The 16,123-nt window shown below is 49.5% G+C and overlaps 3 protein-coding genes across 4 annotated transcripts in view; 1 reads left to right on the forward strand and 2 right to left on the reverse strand.

Annotated features, from left to right (window-relative positions):
• Positions 1–406: 406 nt before the first annotated feature.
• Positions 407–4,869, reverse strand: LOC143834078 (zinc finger protein 396-like). 2 transcript variants are annotated; one of them, XM_077330658.1, is made up of 4 exons: positions 4,440–4,869; positions 3,100–3,975; positions 2,139–2,265; positions 407–1,449 (listed from the first exon to the last, which is right to left on the reverse strand). In XM_077330658.1, the coding sequence occupies exons 2-4, from the start codon at positions 3,874–3,876 to the stop codon at positions 1,052–1,054; spliced, it is 1,302 nt and encodes a 433-aa protein (XP_077186773.1). In that variant the 5' UTR covers positions 3,877–3,975; positions 4,440–4,869; the 3' UTR covers positions 407–1,051. The 2 variants fall into 2 exon arrangements, with proteins under 2 accessions (XP_077186773.1, XP_077186772.1); XM_077330657.1 differs by having other exon boundaries at positions 3,088–3,975.
• Positions 4,870–6,086: 1,217 nt separating this feature from the next.
• On the forward strand, positions 6,087–10,079 carry LOC143834074 (uncharacterized). Its single transcript, XM_077330650.1, has 3 exons — positions 6,087–6,217; positions 6,743–6,872; positions 8,210–10,079. The coding sequence occupies exons 1-3, from the start codon at positions 6,152–6,154 to the stop codon at positions 9,388–9,390; spliced, it is 1,377 nt and encodes a 458-aa protein (XP_077186765.1). The 5' UTR covers positions 6,087–6,151; the 3' UTR covers positions 9,391–10,079.
• Positions 10,080–11,811: 1,732 nt separating this feature from the next.
• The window catches only part of LOC143833826 (uncharacterized), a 45,719-nt gene continuing 41,407 nt past the window's right edge, over positions 11,812–16,123 (reverse strand). Inside the window, exons 12-13 of the mRNA XM_077330051.1 lie at positions 14,870–14,972; positions 11,812–14,091 (exon numbers count right to left, since the gene is read on the reverse strand). Of these exons, the coding sequence (XP_077186166.1) occupies positions 12,611–14,091; positions 14,870–14,972 (1,584 nt within the window). The 3' untranslated portion in view covers positions 11,812–12,610. The remainder of the gene's footprint in view (positions 14,092–14,869; positions 14,973–16,123) is intronic.

The following is a 16,123-nucleotide window of genomic DNA, read 5'->3' on the forward strand; positions in this document are numbered from 1 at the left end:
TAGAAAAAAAGACTGCTTAATTGCAAGTGAAAAGAAAACCCAAGAGAATGCAGCCCCCTGGACTGAATCTAGACATTGGTTTCCTGTCACTAGAAAAAGTGAGGACGGAGGGATCATTCAGGGAATGTCAGTGTAATGGTGAAAATGCTGCCAGGGTCCCCCCCACACACTCCTTGGAGCAGCAGTGAGCAATGGAAGTGAGGACAGGGAATCCACCCCCCCCCCAAAAAAAAACCAACAACAACAGGGTAATGGAAAACCTCTGTGGGGAAGAGATCAGCAATGGGCCTGTGAAATGTTTTAATTAAATAAGAATGCAGGTTATCAGACGACGGAGATCGGTTACCTTGGAGAAAATGGCTGCTGTGGGATTCATTCATTTGAATTCTAGTATGTATGTCTGGAATTTTGTATGTGCTTTTATTTTATTGGCATCCATCCTGAGTCAGTAGAACAGCCTTTCTCAACTTTTGTACCATTGAGAAACCCCTGAAACATTCTTCAGGCTTCGAGAAACCCCAGGACTGGCACGATTGATTGTGCAGAATATGGTTGGGAAGCAGAGCTGTGGACATGCCCACCTGGGGCCCCTCCCCTTCCCTTCCCAACCCCCTCTAGGCCCATCTATTTATCACGATAAATGTTTAACACATTTTAAACATATATAAGAAATGCATTAACTTCCACCCATTCAGGGATCCCTCCCAGGGCCATCACAAAACCCCAGGCTAGATCTACCCGATGTCCTGAAGCGATGTGAGAAAGCCTTCTGCAGAGATAGGGCAGAATACAACAACAACAACAACAACAACAACAACAACAACAGAGTGGCAGGCTTTACTATGGAGAACCGGGTTTGATTCTCCGCTCCTCCACATGCAGCCAGCTAAGGGACCTTGGACTAGTCACAGTTTTCTTGGAGCTGTTCTTTCAGAGCTCTCTCAGCCCCATCAACCACACAGAGTGTTGGTGATGGGGGGAGGAAGGGAAAGGTCTTTGCCCCCGGAGGCCAGGCAACCCTATTCTCACAATTTATAGCTCTTTACATTCATTAATTTATTCTTAAATTTATGTCCCGCCCCTCGTGCCCATGTCCTGCTGCTCTTGCTTGGCTTCTCTCGTGGGTTCTCTGATGAGTCCTCAGAGCCAAGAACATGAAGAAAGTTTTCCCACAGTCCAAGCACAGGTAAGGCTTACGGCCTGCTTGGGCGTGCTCGCGTTTGACAAGGGTGTCTGGTGGCTGCCGGAAGTTCCTTCTATCGGCCAGGGGCAGTTTCTGCCACGGGTGTATCCTGTGTTGCACGACAGTTTTAAAGATCGGCTTGGGGCCCAGAGAAGGAGCTGACCGCCGTATTCCTCTCCTGGAGCATATTCCTGTACCGGCAGCCCTGTGCTCAGATCTTTCCAGATCACATTTCTCCTCTTCATTCATGCTTTCCAACCGTTGGCCTGCCAAGAGACAGAAAAAATCGTGGGTTACCCCCCAGTGAGTAGTGAAACCAGAACTGGTCTCCGTGGTCAGCATATTTGGGTTGCTGGATCACCCCGCAACTGGTGGTGGTGGGGGGCAAGGGGACTTATCAGGTGGTTGTGCTCCTTGTCAGTGATGTAATTACATGGCAAGAGACGTGCTGATGTCACTTCCTATATGCACAGGAAGTAAAGTCAGTGCGTTTCCGGGGATATTTTGGCATTTGGGCAAGCCTCCCCAGCATGGTGTCATGATTAAGAGCAGTGGACTGTAATCGGGAAAACTGGGTTTGATTCCCCACAGCTCCACATGCAGCCAGCCAGGTGACCTCGGGCCAGTCACAGTTCTCTCAGAGCTCTCCCAGCCTCATCTACCTCACAGAGTGTCTGTTGTGGGGAGAGGACAGGTTCTGAGCCGCTTTGAGATTCCTCTGGATAGAAAATAATGGGGTACAAAGAAACAGCTAATTTCTTCTTCTTGGAATTGCAACTCCCCTGCAGGGTAGGATCCAACCCCACTCCTACAGGGATTTCCAGACCCAGAGTTGGCAACCTCACTCACCTCACAGGGCCATCGTAAGGAGGAGTGGAGAACTGTATAAGAGGACCTGAACTCCTGAAAGATCAGGCTAAAAGGTGACAGGCCTGGAGACAAGATAAATGCTTACCCAGGAAACTTTCGCCTCCGACATCACCTTCTTCTACCTGCCTTTCGACCGGCACCCGCCAGACACCCAAGGGAGCCTGTGTCGCTTTGGAGAAGTTTAGTGCTGCCTCTTCTCTCGGCTCCAGCCCCTGAAAAAGAATTGAAGACCCCGTTTTGGTCAGGGCCACGAAGGGCATGTGAGCTAAACAAGGATCTTGTGACTACCTGGGGATCCTCTGGACTTAGAGCTCATCTCCAGACGACAGCGATCAGTTCGCCTGGAGAAAAGGGCTGCTTTGGAGGGGGGACTCCCTAGCATGATACCCCACTAAAACCCTTCCTCCCCCCATGTCCCATCCACTCTTCACTCCCAATTTAGGATTGCCAATCTCCCAGGGGTCTTATGGAACTGATCACTGCAATCTGGATATCAGTTCTCCTACAATAAATTGATGCTTCGGAGGGGAGGACTCCTGCTCTGAGCCAACCGGGAAGGGCAGGCTATAAAAATAATAATAATTGTTGTTATACCCGATTCAGGTCTCTCCCCACCTCCAATTCCACGTTCCTCAGTTGCTGGTCCCAAATCTGCACTACAGGAGATGCGAGAACAGGCAGAGAAGAGGGAACATCCCCTCCTGAACATCCCCTCCTGTCCTCATGGGTGCTCCTCTTGTTACTTAGAATTTTACCAGAATACGCTTCTCTCCTTTCCCTTGGGCGATCTTGGACCCTTTTAGGGGCATCCACGTTCATTTATTCTATCGCTTTGTCCCACACATCAGCCCAAACGAATTCTGCAGGGGTGACCAAACTGTGGCTCTCCAGATGTCCACGGACTACAATCTCCACGAGCCCCTGCCAGCGCTGGCAAAGGCTCATGGGAATCGTAGTCCATGAACACCTGGAGAGCCGCAGTTTGACTACCCCTGCTCTTGGGGCTGCCCGGAAGCCCTTGGTGGAAATCTTACAGTCGCCCTCACTTGCTCTTCTGGTCCTTCGGCTGCTTGCTTTCCCCGCAGGAACTCCTCCGCCAGGGCGGCCGCCTGGGAGCAGGTCTCTGGGCCACGCTGCTGAACCCAGCCCAACATCTCCTGGGGCAGGATGGCCAGGAACTGCTCCAGGACCACCAGATCCAGCATCTGCTCCTGGGTGCGCCTCTTGGGCTGCAGCCACCGATGGCAAAGTTCGTGGAGCTGGCGGCAAACACTGCAGGGGCCGTCGGCCTCCCGGTAGAGGAACTGTCTGAAGCGCCGGCGTCGTCCTTCTGTGCCAAGGGCCTCCTGGCCTCCTGCTTCTTCCTTCACTTGCCCAAAGTCTCCATATTCGGGCCTGCTATAGACTAGCCGGGGCAGTTCACAAGGATCCGGTAGGCCCTGAGGGACGTGCTCTCCTGTAGGGTGGCAGACGGTGACGGGCTGTCCTTGCAGGGGAGGCGGAACCCCTGAAGAGACACATCCGTCCCTCAAACGTGGGTTCCTCCAGCTTGACTGAGAGGCCTCCATCGTCTTCAGGAACTCCTGCCATTGGACCTCCCATCTCTGAAGCTGCCGCTGGTTCTGTTCCCGCTTCACCTCTTCTCCCAGGCTCCTTGGCAGGAATTCCCCACTAACCCCAGCTGGGAGGACCTGAGGGGCTCTCCTTGACTCTTTGGTCAACTGGGGACTTGTAGAACGTGCCTCCTCCATTTTAATATCAGCCTGCGCCCCTTGCTCCAGCTGAGCAGGGAGCTGGAGACCTCCTTCCTCTGTGGTGCTCATTTTGCCCCAGAACAAGATTAGACGTAGCCCCTGTCCTGATCCTCAGATCTCCTGCAGATTCTCCAGGCGAGCAGAAGTTAAATGAGAATTGATCAGATTCTGGAACAAGAAAATTAGGTATTCATTACCATCTGCTCTTGCCACTGCTACGCCGGAGCGGGGCCATTTTGAATCCATTTTAATTTGTTTGTTTATTGTTCAGGGACTCAGAAGGGCTCACACATAAAAAATTTAAAAATACAAAAAAAATTAAATATTAAATATGAGGTTTTAACATTTTAACAAAACTCATAATTAAATATAAAATATAAAATAACTAAATATAAAATAACTAACAGTTTCCAACTGTTTCCTTGCCCAAATAGGACAAAAAAAATAGAAAGGAAAAATAAATTCGTTCAGATAACGTTTAGTTCAGGGGTAGACAAAATGCGACCCTGCAGATGTCCACGGACTACAATTCCCATGAGCCCCTGCCAGCAAGCGCTAAATAAATAAATAACAGATATCTGAAATACTCCCACATGCTTCTGGAAATCCGGGAGGGATGAAAAATTTCTCACCGGCAGTCTTCAAGCAACTGCTGGACAGATACTTTCCAAGGATGCTTTAGGCTGATCCTGCATTGGGCAGAGGGTTGGACTAGATGGCCTGTGTGCCCCCCCTTCCAGCTCTGTGATCCTAGTCACAGTCCTCTCAGCGCTGTTCTCGCAGAGCTCTCTCAACCCCACCTACAACCCACAGGGCGTTTGTCGTGGGGAGAGGAAGGGAAAGCTGTTTGCAAGCCGCTTGGGGACTCCTTCGGGAAGCGGTGCTCCTATGCGCGGTCTCCTGCGAGCAACAGAGCATCAGCGTAGCATGGCACAACCCCGCGCACTGAACGGCCCCCAGCTCTTCCCAGCCCATGCAAGCCTGTCCTATGCACCGCACCGTCCAGCTGCCGGGGCGGGGAAAAGGGTCCTCCAGGCGCCCTGATCTTTGCGGCCGGACACGCCTCCCACCCACCCACCCGCCCCCGTTCTTCCCGGGCCTCTCTAGGGCTCAGCAGTTCTATCAGAGTAACCCTTCTGTCGGCGTGGAGCAGCAGAACAAAACGCGAGTCCCGCAGCGCAGCAGCGCCAGGAAGGGCACACGCGTCGGGCTGGGAAACTGGGGCGTCTGATCTGCAGGGCTGCAAACGATGGCAGGGGGCAAGGTATTTCGGGGTCGGGGTGGGGGGTGGCAGGGGGACGTGGCCATTTGGCATCTCTTCCGGGGCTCCTCAAAGCCTGAACAATTAATTCAGGGTCTCCTTCATGGTCAGAAAGCTTGAAAAGGGCTGCATTACAAGACAGAAGCATTATAAAAATGATCAAACATCATCAAAATATTAGGAGGTATTTCTGACGGAGTTGTTTCTCGGTGCAACAGGCTTCCTCGGGAGGTGGTGGGTTCTCCATCTTTGGGGATTTTTAAGCAGAGGCTGGTTCACCATCTGACGGAGAGACTGATTCTGTGAAGGTTCAAGGGGGTAGCAGGGGACAGTGGAGGAGTAAGAGGGTTGGGAGTGTCCTGCATAGTGCAGGGGGTTGGACTAGATGACCCAGGAGGTCCCTTCCAGCTCTGTGATTCTAGGAGGTGCACCAAATGAATATCTTAAAAGCAGATGTATCTGTGCAAAGCTAACCGTTTGAGGGAGGAAATCCACAGTCCCCACTGCAGCCCAATTAGGCAGCCTCCTAATTAGTTTGGGGGAATTAGCTTAAGAAGACGCGGTGAGAGGGGATCAAGTGGGATCTCCACCAAGGTGTACGGAGATTGTTCCCTTGGAGCAGCCTTCCTCAGACGGGGGTTTGTGAAATCCGGGGTTGGCCTCGGAAGGGTTTCCTGAATGAGTGGGAGTTAATTAATTTTTAAAAATATTTTTTAAAAACATGCTGGATGCCTGAAATCTGGCCACGACAGAAAGAGAAGCTAGCTGTAGCATCTCTGTATGAATCCCTGCTTGGTTCCAGCCATGGTCAGACAGGAAGCACTGGGGTGGGGGTGGGGTAGGATTAGGTATGGGAGGGTTTTTCTTTCTCTTTCATGGTGTAAAAGTAAAGCTCTAAGTTGCAGAAGAGGTGAAGAGACCCGGCAGGACACCTGCCTTCCCTTTGCCCACCTGGGGTTGGTGTTGGCAGGAACTACATTCCCCAGAAGGCCTTGCGAGGACCAGGGAAGGTTCCCTGGACTTGGAGGAGGAGGGTTGGTGGGGTTTAAATTCCAGGCGAAGAAGGAAATTGGGGGGGGGGGGATGGAGCCCAGCCGAGCCCCCCGCCCGTCTCCTTCTCCCCGCCGGGAGGGAGGCTTTGCAGGGGAGGTGAGTTGGCATCTCCCAAATCTGGTCCTGGGCAGGAAAGGGGGGGGGCTTAGAGGGGGGGGGCCTTCTCCGGACAAGATCTGCCTTGGGGGGGGTCCTTCTTTTCCCTCCCCCTCCCCCATGTTCCCTGCAGACAGCCTGGGCTGGTTTTACCCGCAAGGCTTAGAGGGACCTTCAGTCCCAACCGGGCCCCTGGGTTCCTATGGGGTCTTGGGTTCCTATGGGGGTGGTCTTCCTTGCAGGCTCCAGGGGCTGCTGAACCTTTCCAGTCTGGGCTGTTCCCCAGGAGCCTCGTCCTCCAGGATGTCTCTGAGCTGGAAGTCCCTCTACGTTCATATTTGTTGGACATTTTCAGCATAATATTCTTGCCAGACGCTGAAAAAGAAACAAATGGAATTTTCTATGTTATCAGTATGACGCATTGCATTCTTTGTTGAGTTGATTGGCCAAGGTCATTCTGGGTTCGTTCTCGAAAAGTCAGGAACAAGAATAGAAGATCCACTGGGCCTTCTTTTCCTCTTTCAGAGACCCCCGATGTCCTTTGAGGAGGTGTTTGTGACCTTCACGGGGGAGGAATGGGCTCTGCTGGATGCAGGACAAAGGAAACTCTACTGGGATGTCACAGAGGAGATTTTCGAGACGGTGGCCTCTCTGGGTAAGGACCTTTTCCTCTTTGTAGTAATCATAGAAGAGAAGGTTGCATCTTCCTTTGATTTCAGGGTGCACTTTCATTTGGCACCAAGAAAGAATGGAGCTCCCACACCTGGGGACTTATAGCCCCTGAGAAAGAAAACCTAGGGCCATTCCGCACGAGTTAAAAGTAGTAGAATTCTTACATTTGGTAAACGCTACAAATTTGGCATTCCGCATGACGTTGCACACGATCTGCAACACTCCTGCAACACTTCTGCAAAAAGTGCTTCGTTGTAGCGCTTCTCGGGAAATCAGCAAAAGTGGATTCCCCCTGAGAAAACCGCTACACTCTTGCGAACAATCTGCAACACTAGCAAAAAAGACCTGTGCGTTCTCAATGTAGCGGTTCCAACAAAGTCCCTCCCCCTGGCTCTCTCCTCCGAACTTCCGGTGAACTGTTCGCCGTTTTTTTTCCCCCATTTCGGGCACGGATACCAACGAATGAGCAAGAAAGCGCCTGGCTTCCCAGTACGATCACGCTCAACAATTGTATCTGAAAAGCACAATAGCACACACCGTCATGGTCCCAAAATATGTACACAACTTAGAACCCCGGCCACCATCGGCTAGACCTTCGCCTTGCAGAGTCACCGTTCACAGAGAATTTTTTAAAAATTATTTTGTTGTGTCTCAACGAATTATCGCTGACCGCAGTTTATAAACTCGTTCTGACTTGTGTGCTTGGGGAAGGGAAGATGAGGAGGGCACTTTAGTGTCCTGTATCTGTGCTTGCTGTGAATAGACCACCTGCAGGCTACTGACTGGGGGCCATTGCTGTTTAATGGTGTGTGCATGTTCATACTGCTTTTCTCGCGTGTAAACGCATATGTGCATGCGTTAAGTCAGGGGTAGTCAAACGGCGGCCCTCCAGATGTCCATGGACTACAATTCCCAGGAGCCCCTGCCAGCATTCGCTGGCAGGGGCTCCTGGGAATTGTAGTCCATGGACATCTGGAGGGCCGCAGTTTGACTACCCCTGCGTTAAGTCGACCATTTTGAGCGGCAAGCTGGCTACGAGGGTCAGTACGTTTTCCCGCGCGAGAAATTTTGAAAGTAACATGTGACTGCAGCTGTCCAATCAAAGGATCTCTGACTGTACTCCATCCAATCAGGAGGCGAGAATTCCTTCATCCTCTCCTTGTGTGGGAGGAAAGTATATGAGGTGTTGTGAGGTGAATATTGCTGAATTTTTTCCCAGGCCGCAAGTTCTCACTAGGAAAAGTACTACTGCCTGCTCAGTTTGTTGAACTAGTATTTGTATGTTTTCATTGTCTTTTGACTTCTGTCTCTTTTTTGTAGTTTCAGATGTGATGGAGGTGGTGAATGAGGAGGAATCAAGAAGGATGCCAGAGGAAAAAGACAACGATCTCCAGGTGGAAGGAAAATCTGGGGATGAAGTCGTATCAGCTGGACAGGACAAGAGGAAAAGGGAAGCCAAAGAGAAGCAAAGGAAGGAAGTGGCTACTTGTCAGGGCAGAAATCAGCCTGAAGTCTCAGCCCAAGATGAAACAGAGAAGAGAAAGAGGGCCCAGAATCAGAAAAGGTTCAGTTGCAAACAAAGTGTTCAAACATGTGAGAAAGCTACAAGAACCTGGAAAAGGTATAAATGCTTAGAATGTGGGAAGAGCTTCCATACAAGCAGTGAACAAATTATGCATCAAAGGACTCACACAGGGGAGAAGCCGTATCAATGTTTGGAGTGTGGAAAGTGCTTTTCTCAGAATAGCAACCTACGTAGACATCAAAAGATTCACGCAAGGAAAAAGACATATAAATGCTTGGAAGGTGGGAAGGGCTTTTCTCATAATGACCACTTAACTGCACCTCAGAAGATTCACACATGGGAGGAACCATACGAATGCTGGGAGTGTGGAAAGTGCTTCTCTTGGAATTGTGCTCTAGCTAAACATAAAAGGGTACACACAGGGGAGAAGCCATTTAAATGCTTGGAGTGTGGAGAGTGCTTTTCTCAGAATGTCCATCTAGCCTCACATCAAAAGATTCACACAGAGGAGAAGCCATATAAGTGCTTGGAGTGTGGAAAGTGCTTTGCTAGAACTGACCACTTAACTGCACATCAAAAGATTCATACAGGGGAGAAGCCATATAAATGCTTTGTGTGTGGGAAGTGCTTCTCTCTGAACAGCACCCTAACTAGACATAAAAATGTTCATACAGGGGAGAAGCCATATAAATGCTTAGAGTGTGGAAAGAGTTTCTCTTTTAAAAGTAGCTTAACTAAACATAACAAAGTTCACACTGGGGAGAAGCCATATAAATGTCTGGAGTGTGGAAAGTGCTTTTCTCAGAATTACAGCCTAACTTTACATCAACAGATTCATACAGGGGAGAAGCTGTATAAATGCTTGGAGTGTGGAAAGTGTTTTTCTCAAACTAACCGTTTAACTACACATCTAAGAATTCACACAGGGGAGAAGCCATATAAATGCTTGGAGTGGAAAGTGCTTCTCTTTGAATAGTAGTTTAACTAAACATAAAAAGATTCACACAGGGAAGAGGCCATATGAGTGCTTGGAGTGTGGAAAATGCTTTTATCGGAATAGTCACCTAACTTCACACCTACTGAGTCATGCGAGGAGAAGCCATTTAAATGCATTGTGTGTGGAAAGTGCTTCTCTTGGAATTGTAATCTAGGTAAATAGAAAAAGGTTCATATACATGCTTGGAAAGGCAACCTAACTTTCCATCACAAGAGTCATCCTGGAAAGAAGCCATATCAATATTTGGAGAACTAAATGGCAACCTAAAGATTAGGTTCTCCAAATGGCAACCTAAAGATTAAAAGAATCGCATAGTAGAGGAGCCATATAAATGCTCGGAGTATGGGAAGTGATTATCTGCGAATGATCTTAACTCCACATGGAAAAGTTTATGCAGTGGGGAAAAAGTTTATCCAGTCTTGCCCAGCTAACGTCAGTGTTCTCTGACTTCCTGCAGGTGTTGGCCACACAATGGCAGAGTCCTGTCAGGACTTGGCCTGCTAAATAGCTGCCATAGTTCAGCTGGGGGTCTGTTGTGGGGAGGGGGAACTTGCCCTGGGAAGTTGCCCTCTTCCTTTCCTATTTCCTCCCCATGCCTCACTGCTGCCAAGAAGAGACTTGTGTTTTGCTCTAGGGCAGGGGTAGTCAACCTGTGGTCCTCCAGATGTTCATGAACTACAATTCCCATGAGACCCTGCCAGCATTTGCTGGCAGGGTCTTATGGGAATTGTAGTTCATGAACATCTGGAGGACCACAGGTTGACTACCCCTGCTCTAGGGCTCTCTGCTTCCAGGACCAACTGCATTGTGTTCAGACTCCCAGAACTGTGTTCAGACTTAAATGGGAGCTCATTTCGGCTTTATTTCTGTCTGTTTTACTGCCCATGATGAATGTGCCTTCTTTATACCTTTTGCTCAGTTTCCCCAATAAAACCTTTTTGTCTCTTGCTTTGTTGTGTGTTACTTCGGAGATCATGAGACCACAACCAGGGATAGCACAGTGACGTTTCTGTACCAAGGTGGTAGCTCTGACCTATATGGTGGTTGCACCAGAAGAGAGCCCTTGCTGTTCCCGTTTCTCTCATTTCTGTCCTTTCCCCCTGCCCCTTTCTCACCTCAGTAATATATGTTATAATAGTAATGTTTTATTTTTATATCCTGCCCTTTTCGGTAGATTCAGGGCACCGAACAGCTGATAGAAACGGAACAGGTATAATACTTGTATAACAGAATTAGCAATTATTTAGGTTTTAAAATTATTAAAGGTATATGCTAAAACTCCCTGCTTTATCATTTCAGGTCTTTTGAAGGGTTGGATGACGGTAGTCTGAGGGACGTTAGATGGGTTCTTCTGCAGGGAGGACAATAATTTCATGGCTAATTCCCACCTAGAACATTCTAGCCTGAATATTGATGTCATCGATCATGTCTGCTACAGCGGTCATAGAATCATAGAGTTGGAAGGGACCTCCTGGGTCATCTAGTCCAACCCCCTGGACTGTGAAGCACACTCATAACCCTCTCGCTCCTCCACTGTCACCTGCCACCCCCTTGAACCTTCACAGAATCCGCCTCTCCGCCAGATGGTGATCAAGCCTCTGTGTAAAAATCCCCAAAGATGGAGAACCTACCACCTCCCGAGGAAGCCTGTTCCACTGAGAAACCGCTCTAACTGTCAGGAACTTCTTCCGGATGTTTTAGACGGAATTCCTTTGGAATTAATTTCATCCCATTGGTTCCGGTCCGTCCCTCTGCAGGAGAAAGTATTCTCAGGAGTCAACAAAGAGAGGCAGGATTAAAAGATTTACAGTCCTGGCTGTCTACACGGGTCCTTAGTGACTTTGACTTTTAGAATCCCAGAATGGGAAGGGGCCATGCAGGCCATCTAGCCCCACCCCCTGTTCAAGGCAGGATCGGCCTCAAGCAGCCAGGATGAGTATCGGTCCAGTTGCTTGAAGACCACCAGTGGGGGGGAGCACCCCACCTCCTTAGGAAGCCAATTTCACTGCAAAACTCTGTGAATCCCCCCTCCCCCCATCTAGCAGGTACCACTCAACACGTAGTTCAAACCCATTACTGCCTTTCACTGTGATTTACCATGTACTTCCCTTATAGGGTTGGTGACCTAAGCAGAAACAGAATCCTAGAGTGGGAAGGGGCCATGCAGGCCATCTAGTCCCACCCCCTGCTCAACGCAGGATCAGCCTCCAGCATCCATGCAACTGACTTTATTGCCCATCCTTTTTGTGTATGAAACAAACCACGGCCTCTTCCCATTCATTTCCTGGCCATGAAACCAATCTTTTAAAATTCATTTGTCATATTTGCATCACATCTTTCCTCCAAGCCTGTCTCTGGATTAAAAATCACACCATGAATTAAACCAAGATCATAACTGTGTAGAGAAAAAAAACCATTGTTTATTTATTTATTGTTATTAATTAGATTTATATACCGCCACTCCCAGAAAGCTGGCTCACAGTGGTTCAAAATAAAATGTAAGAAAACAACAATTCCTAAAAACATCACTTGTTTCTAGAGGGAGTGTGAGTCCTTTGTGGTCGGCCCCACTGCAGAAGTGAGACGTCAACAGAAATACATTCTATTTATCTCCCTGGTAGAAAATTCTGGCAAGTCACAGATTGACGATGACGACACTGTAGGGTCGGTCTTCGTAGCAAGTCGCTCTTCATAGTGACTCTGGACTTTCTTTTTGGCCTCCTCTCCAATTCTAGCCAGAACCATCCTGAAGAAGAAGAAGTTGATTCTTAGATGCCGCTTTGCTCTACCCGAAGGAGGAGTCTCAAAGTGGCTTATGTTCACCTTCCCTTTCCCCTCCCTGTGACAGACATCCTGTGAGGGAGAGGAGGCTGAGAGAGCCCTGATATTACTGAAGAAGAAGAAGAGTTGGTTCTTATATGCTGCTTTTCTCTACCCGAAGGAGTACAGTCACCTTCCCTTTCCTCTCCCCACAACAGACCCCTTGTGAGGTGGGTGAGGCTGAGAGAGCCCTGATATTCCTGCTCGGTCAGAGCAGTTTTATCAGTGCCATGGCGAGCCCAAGGTCACCCAGCTGGCTGCATGTGGGGGAGCGCAGATTCAAACCCGGCTTGCCAGATTAGAAGTCCACCCTCCTAACCACCACCAAGCTGGCTCTTAGCTGCCAAAACCTGACCAGATCATGCTAGCCTGGGCCATTCTATTGGCTCAAGGCTAAAGCTGTTTTGCCCGTGTTATGCATCCTCTCATGTCTAACAAGTTCTGCCTTCCGGCCAAAGCTCTTCCTGCAATCTGCGCATTCATGCGGCTTCACGCCCGTGTGGGTTCTCTCATGCGTCACAAGGGTCGACCTGGCACCAAAGCTCTTATTGCAACATGCGCATTTAAACGGTTTCTCTCCTGTGTGGTTGCGCCGATGGTTAAGGAGGTGCCGTTTCTGGCTGAAGCCCTTCCCACAGTCTGAGCATTTATGTGGCTTCTCCCCCGTGTGGATTCTCTGGTGGCTATTAAGGTTCGTCTTCTGAATGAAGCTTTTCCCACAGTCTGGGCATTTGTGTGGCTTCTCCCCCGTGTGGGTTCTCACATGGGCAACGAGGCTGGATCGGCTGCTGAAGCTCTTCTCGCAGTGGGAGCAGCTGTACGGCTTCTCCCCCGTGTGAGTTCTCAAGTGTCTGGTCAGGAGGGAGCCCAATTTGAAGGTTTTCCCACAGGCGAAACACTTATGGGGTTTGTCCTCCCTATGAAGCCTCTGGTGGCTTGTCAGCTGGGATTTGTTACTGAAGCTTTTCCCACAGTCGGAACACTTGTGCGGCTTCTCTAAAACGTGGGTGTTTTCATGAGCGATCACGGCCGATCGCCCGCTGAAGCTTTTCCCACACCGCGAGCACTGAAATGGCTTCTCCCCGGTGTGGATTCTCTGATGGCTACTCAGGTGCGCCACCTGGCGGAAGCTTTTCCCACAGTCTGAACATTTGTGGGGCTTGTCTCCTGTGTGGGTCCTCTCATGAGCCACGAGGACAGACCTGAAACCGAAGCTTATCCCACACTCCAGGCATTTATACGGTTTCTCCCCTGTGTGGATTCTCTGGTGGGTAATCAGCTGGGAGCCGGCACAGAAGGTCTTTGAGCAGTGCGAGCATTTATAGGGCTTCTCGCCGGTGTGCAGCCTCTTGTGCACAATCAGGTTTGTGCTCCGGCTGAAGCTCTTTCCACAGTGGGAGCATTTAAAGGGCTTTTCACCCGTGTGGATCCTCCGGTGGATATTCAGGTCCGATTTCTGGCTAAAGCTTTTCTCGCACTCCAAACAGCTGTACGGTTTCTCTCCCGTGTGCGTCCGCTCGTGTTTCACAAGATCGGTGGTCCAGTTGAAGCTTTTCTGACAAATGTTGCATGTCTTTTGACTCCCTCCTGCGGAAGTCTTCCGTTGGGCTGTGGTTTTGGTGAGGTCCGTATCTGCTCTCCTGTAACCAACAGGTTTCTCTAGAGCTCTGCTTTTGCGGTTTCCTCGCTGCCTTTCATGCCTGGGCGGACTCTCCAAAGCCTTTTCCTGTTCTGGGCGAAGGGACTGACTTGCTTCTGATTCCTCAGGCTCCTTTTGGCCAGTGACTCCTGGGGCATAAGCGTTCTCCTCATTTTTGGGTATCCAACCAACACTTGCTAAGCCAAAGGAAGAGTCATTCCCTACATAAAAGAAAGAGAACCACAAGCAGGAGAAGAATTTCAGCCTCATTTATTAAGCTTACAACCTGCATACCCTGTCCTGGGGAGGGAAGGTGGCATGGTGGGGTCCGATCCCGTCAGATCTCAGAAGCTAAGCAGGGACAACCCTGGAGAGTTTTTGGATGGGAGTCCTCCAAGGATCTGGGTGGATGTTCCTCCGAGGAGCACTAGGGGTCCTCATGACACAGAGGCGGGAAATGGCAAATCACCTTGGACCTCCAAGCTCTCTCCTTTCTCTGAAGGAATTTAGGCTGACATTCCTGGTTCTTGCTTCTTGCTGTTAATCTTCGCCACAAACCTCTGAGCTGGGTTGGCCTCAGAGTTCTTGGCTGGAAATCCCCAAGTTTCAGCCCCGGCCAGACATTCTTAACTAGCCAAAGGGTCCCTGACCCGAATGACCCTCTCTGGGCACCACGGGAATTCCGAAACAGCATGGCTGCCACAAAATGGCTGCTGCAGGAGGTGGAGCCAGACACAAAATGGCTGCCACAACATACCTTCACTCAAAGTGAATATCTTGTGCTGTAATAGTAGCTGCTACCAAAGCCAAAGTTCCTGAAATGTGCGTAGGGACCCATCTCCAGTGGCCAATCAGAAGCCCCTCTGGGCAAAAGGCCCCCAAAAACCACTACTTTCTAAAAGCGCTTGGTGAGTGCCAGGGAAGGAGTCCTGCTCTAACCACTACACCACACTTCCCTAGCCCTTCGACCGAGAGCTCTCACAGAACAGTGCGCCTTACCTGTGAAGCCTCCATCCCCTGGCTTGGTTTCTTCCGAGTCTGAGAGAGCCGACTCTTCTTTAGGGGAATTTACGGGACTGTCATTCCCAACTGGCTGCAGGATCTGAAACAATGAAGAAGAGTTGGTTCTTATATGCCCACTTTCCCTACCTCAAAGCGGCTTATAATTGACTTCCCTTTCCTCTCCCCACAACAGACACCCTGTGAGGGAGGGGAGGCTGAGAGAATCCTGAGATTACTGAAGAAGAAGAAGAAGAAGAAGAGTTGGTTCTTATATGCCCACTTTCCCTACCAGAAGGAGGCTCAAAGTGGCTTACAGTTGCATTCCCTTTCCTCATAACAGACACCCTGTGAGGTGGGTGAGGCTGAGAGAGCCCTGATATTACTGAAGAAGAAGAAGAAGAGTTGGTTCTTATATGCCGCTTTTCCCTACCCGAAGGAGTCTCAAAGCAGCTTCCAGTTGCCTTCCCTTTCCTCTCCCCACAACAGACACCCTGTGAGGTGGGTGAGGCTGAGAGAGCCCTGATATCACTGAAGAAGAAGAGGAGTTAGTTCTTCTATGCTGCTTTTCTCTATCTGGAGGAGTCTCAAAGCTCGGACCTCTCAGGCCATGACAACAGTTGGCTTTATCTCCATGGGGAAGCAGCGATAAAAGAAACACTACAGAAATACTCTCTCTAGTTTCCATGCCAGCCCACAGTGCATTGTGGGAAATTCCTCCTCACTTGACTCCTCAGTTAAGCGCTTCCTTTTCATAACTTTCCAAAGCAGTCTCAGACCAGTCTGTTGGATCAGACCAGTGAAGGTCCAGCTACTCCAGCATCCTGTCTCACACAGGGGCCAACCAGTTTCTCTGGAGGGCCAACAACAGGAGAGAGGCCGAGGCCTTCCCCTGTGGTTGCCTCCTGGGTCTGGAACTCGGAGGATTAGTGCCTCTGAATGTTGAAGTGCCATTCTAATTGTTCCAGTTGATGTGCTGTTGTTATTGTTATACTGTTATATTGATTTTAATAGTGTTCTCTGTGAATGTTCAAAAATGTTTCATGTAAACCGCCCAGAGCCGTAGGGAAGGGCAGTATAAAAATATGAATGAATGAATGAATGAATGAATGAATGAATGAATGAATGAATGAATGAATGAATGAATGGAAAAAAAACCTTGCCATCCCCAGGATCCCCCTTCCAAATCTACAGAAATTTCCCTGCCTGAAGTTGGGAGCCCAAGCTAGGAAACCTAGGCAAACATTGACCACG

Source organism: Paroedura picta, chromosome 3 (assembly GCF_049243985.1).
Source record: "Paroedura picta isolate Pp20150507F chromosome 3, Ppicta_v3.0, whole genome shotgun sequence".
NCBI lineage: Eukaryota > Metazoa > Chordata > Lepidosauria > Squamata > Gekkonidae > Paroedura > Paroedura picta.

Excerpts from the sequence above, each read along its gene's own strand:
- LOC143834078 (XM_077330657.1), bottom strand. The coding sequence starts at position 3,876 with ATGAGCACCACAGAGGAAGGAGGTCTCCAGCTCCCTGCTCAGCTGGAG. Across the intron at positions 2,266-3,087 it reads AAGAGCAAGTGAGGGCGACT|GGGCTGGAGCCGAGAGAAGA; the intron begins GTAAGATTTCCA and ends ATTCTTTTTCAG. Across the intron at positions 1,450-2,138 it reads CGGAGGCGAAAGTTTCCTGG|GCCAACGGTTGGAAAGCATG; the intron begins GTAAGCATTTAT and ends GTCTCTTGGCAG.
- LOC143834074 (XM_077330650.1), top strand. The coding sequence starts at position 6,152 with ATGGAGCCCAGCCGAGCCCCCCGCCCGTCTCCTTCTCCCCGCCGGGAG. Across the intron at positions 6,218-6,742 it reads AGGGAGGCTTTGCAGGGGAG|AGACCCCCGATGTCCTTTGA; the intron begins GTGAGTTGGCAT and ends TTCCTCTTTCAG. Across the intron at positions 6,873-8,209 it reads CGAGACGGTGGCCTCTCTGG|TTTCAGATGTGATGGAGGTG; the intron begins GTAAGGACCTTT and ends TCTTTTTTGTAG.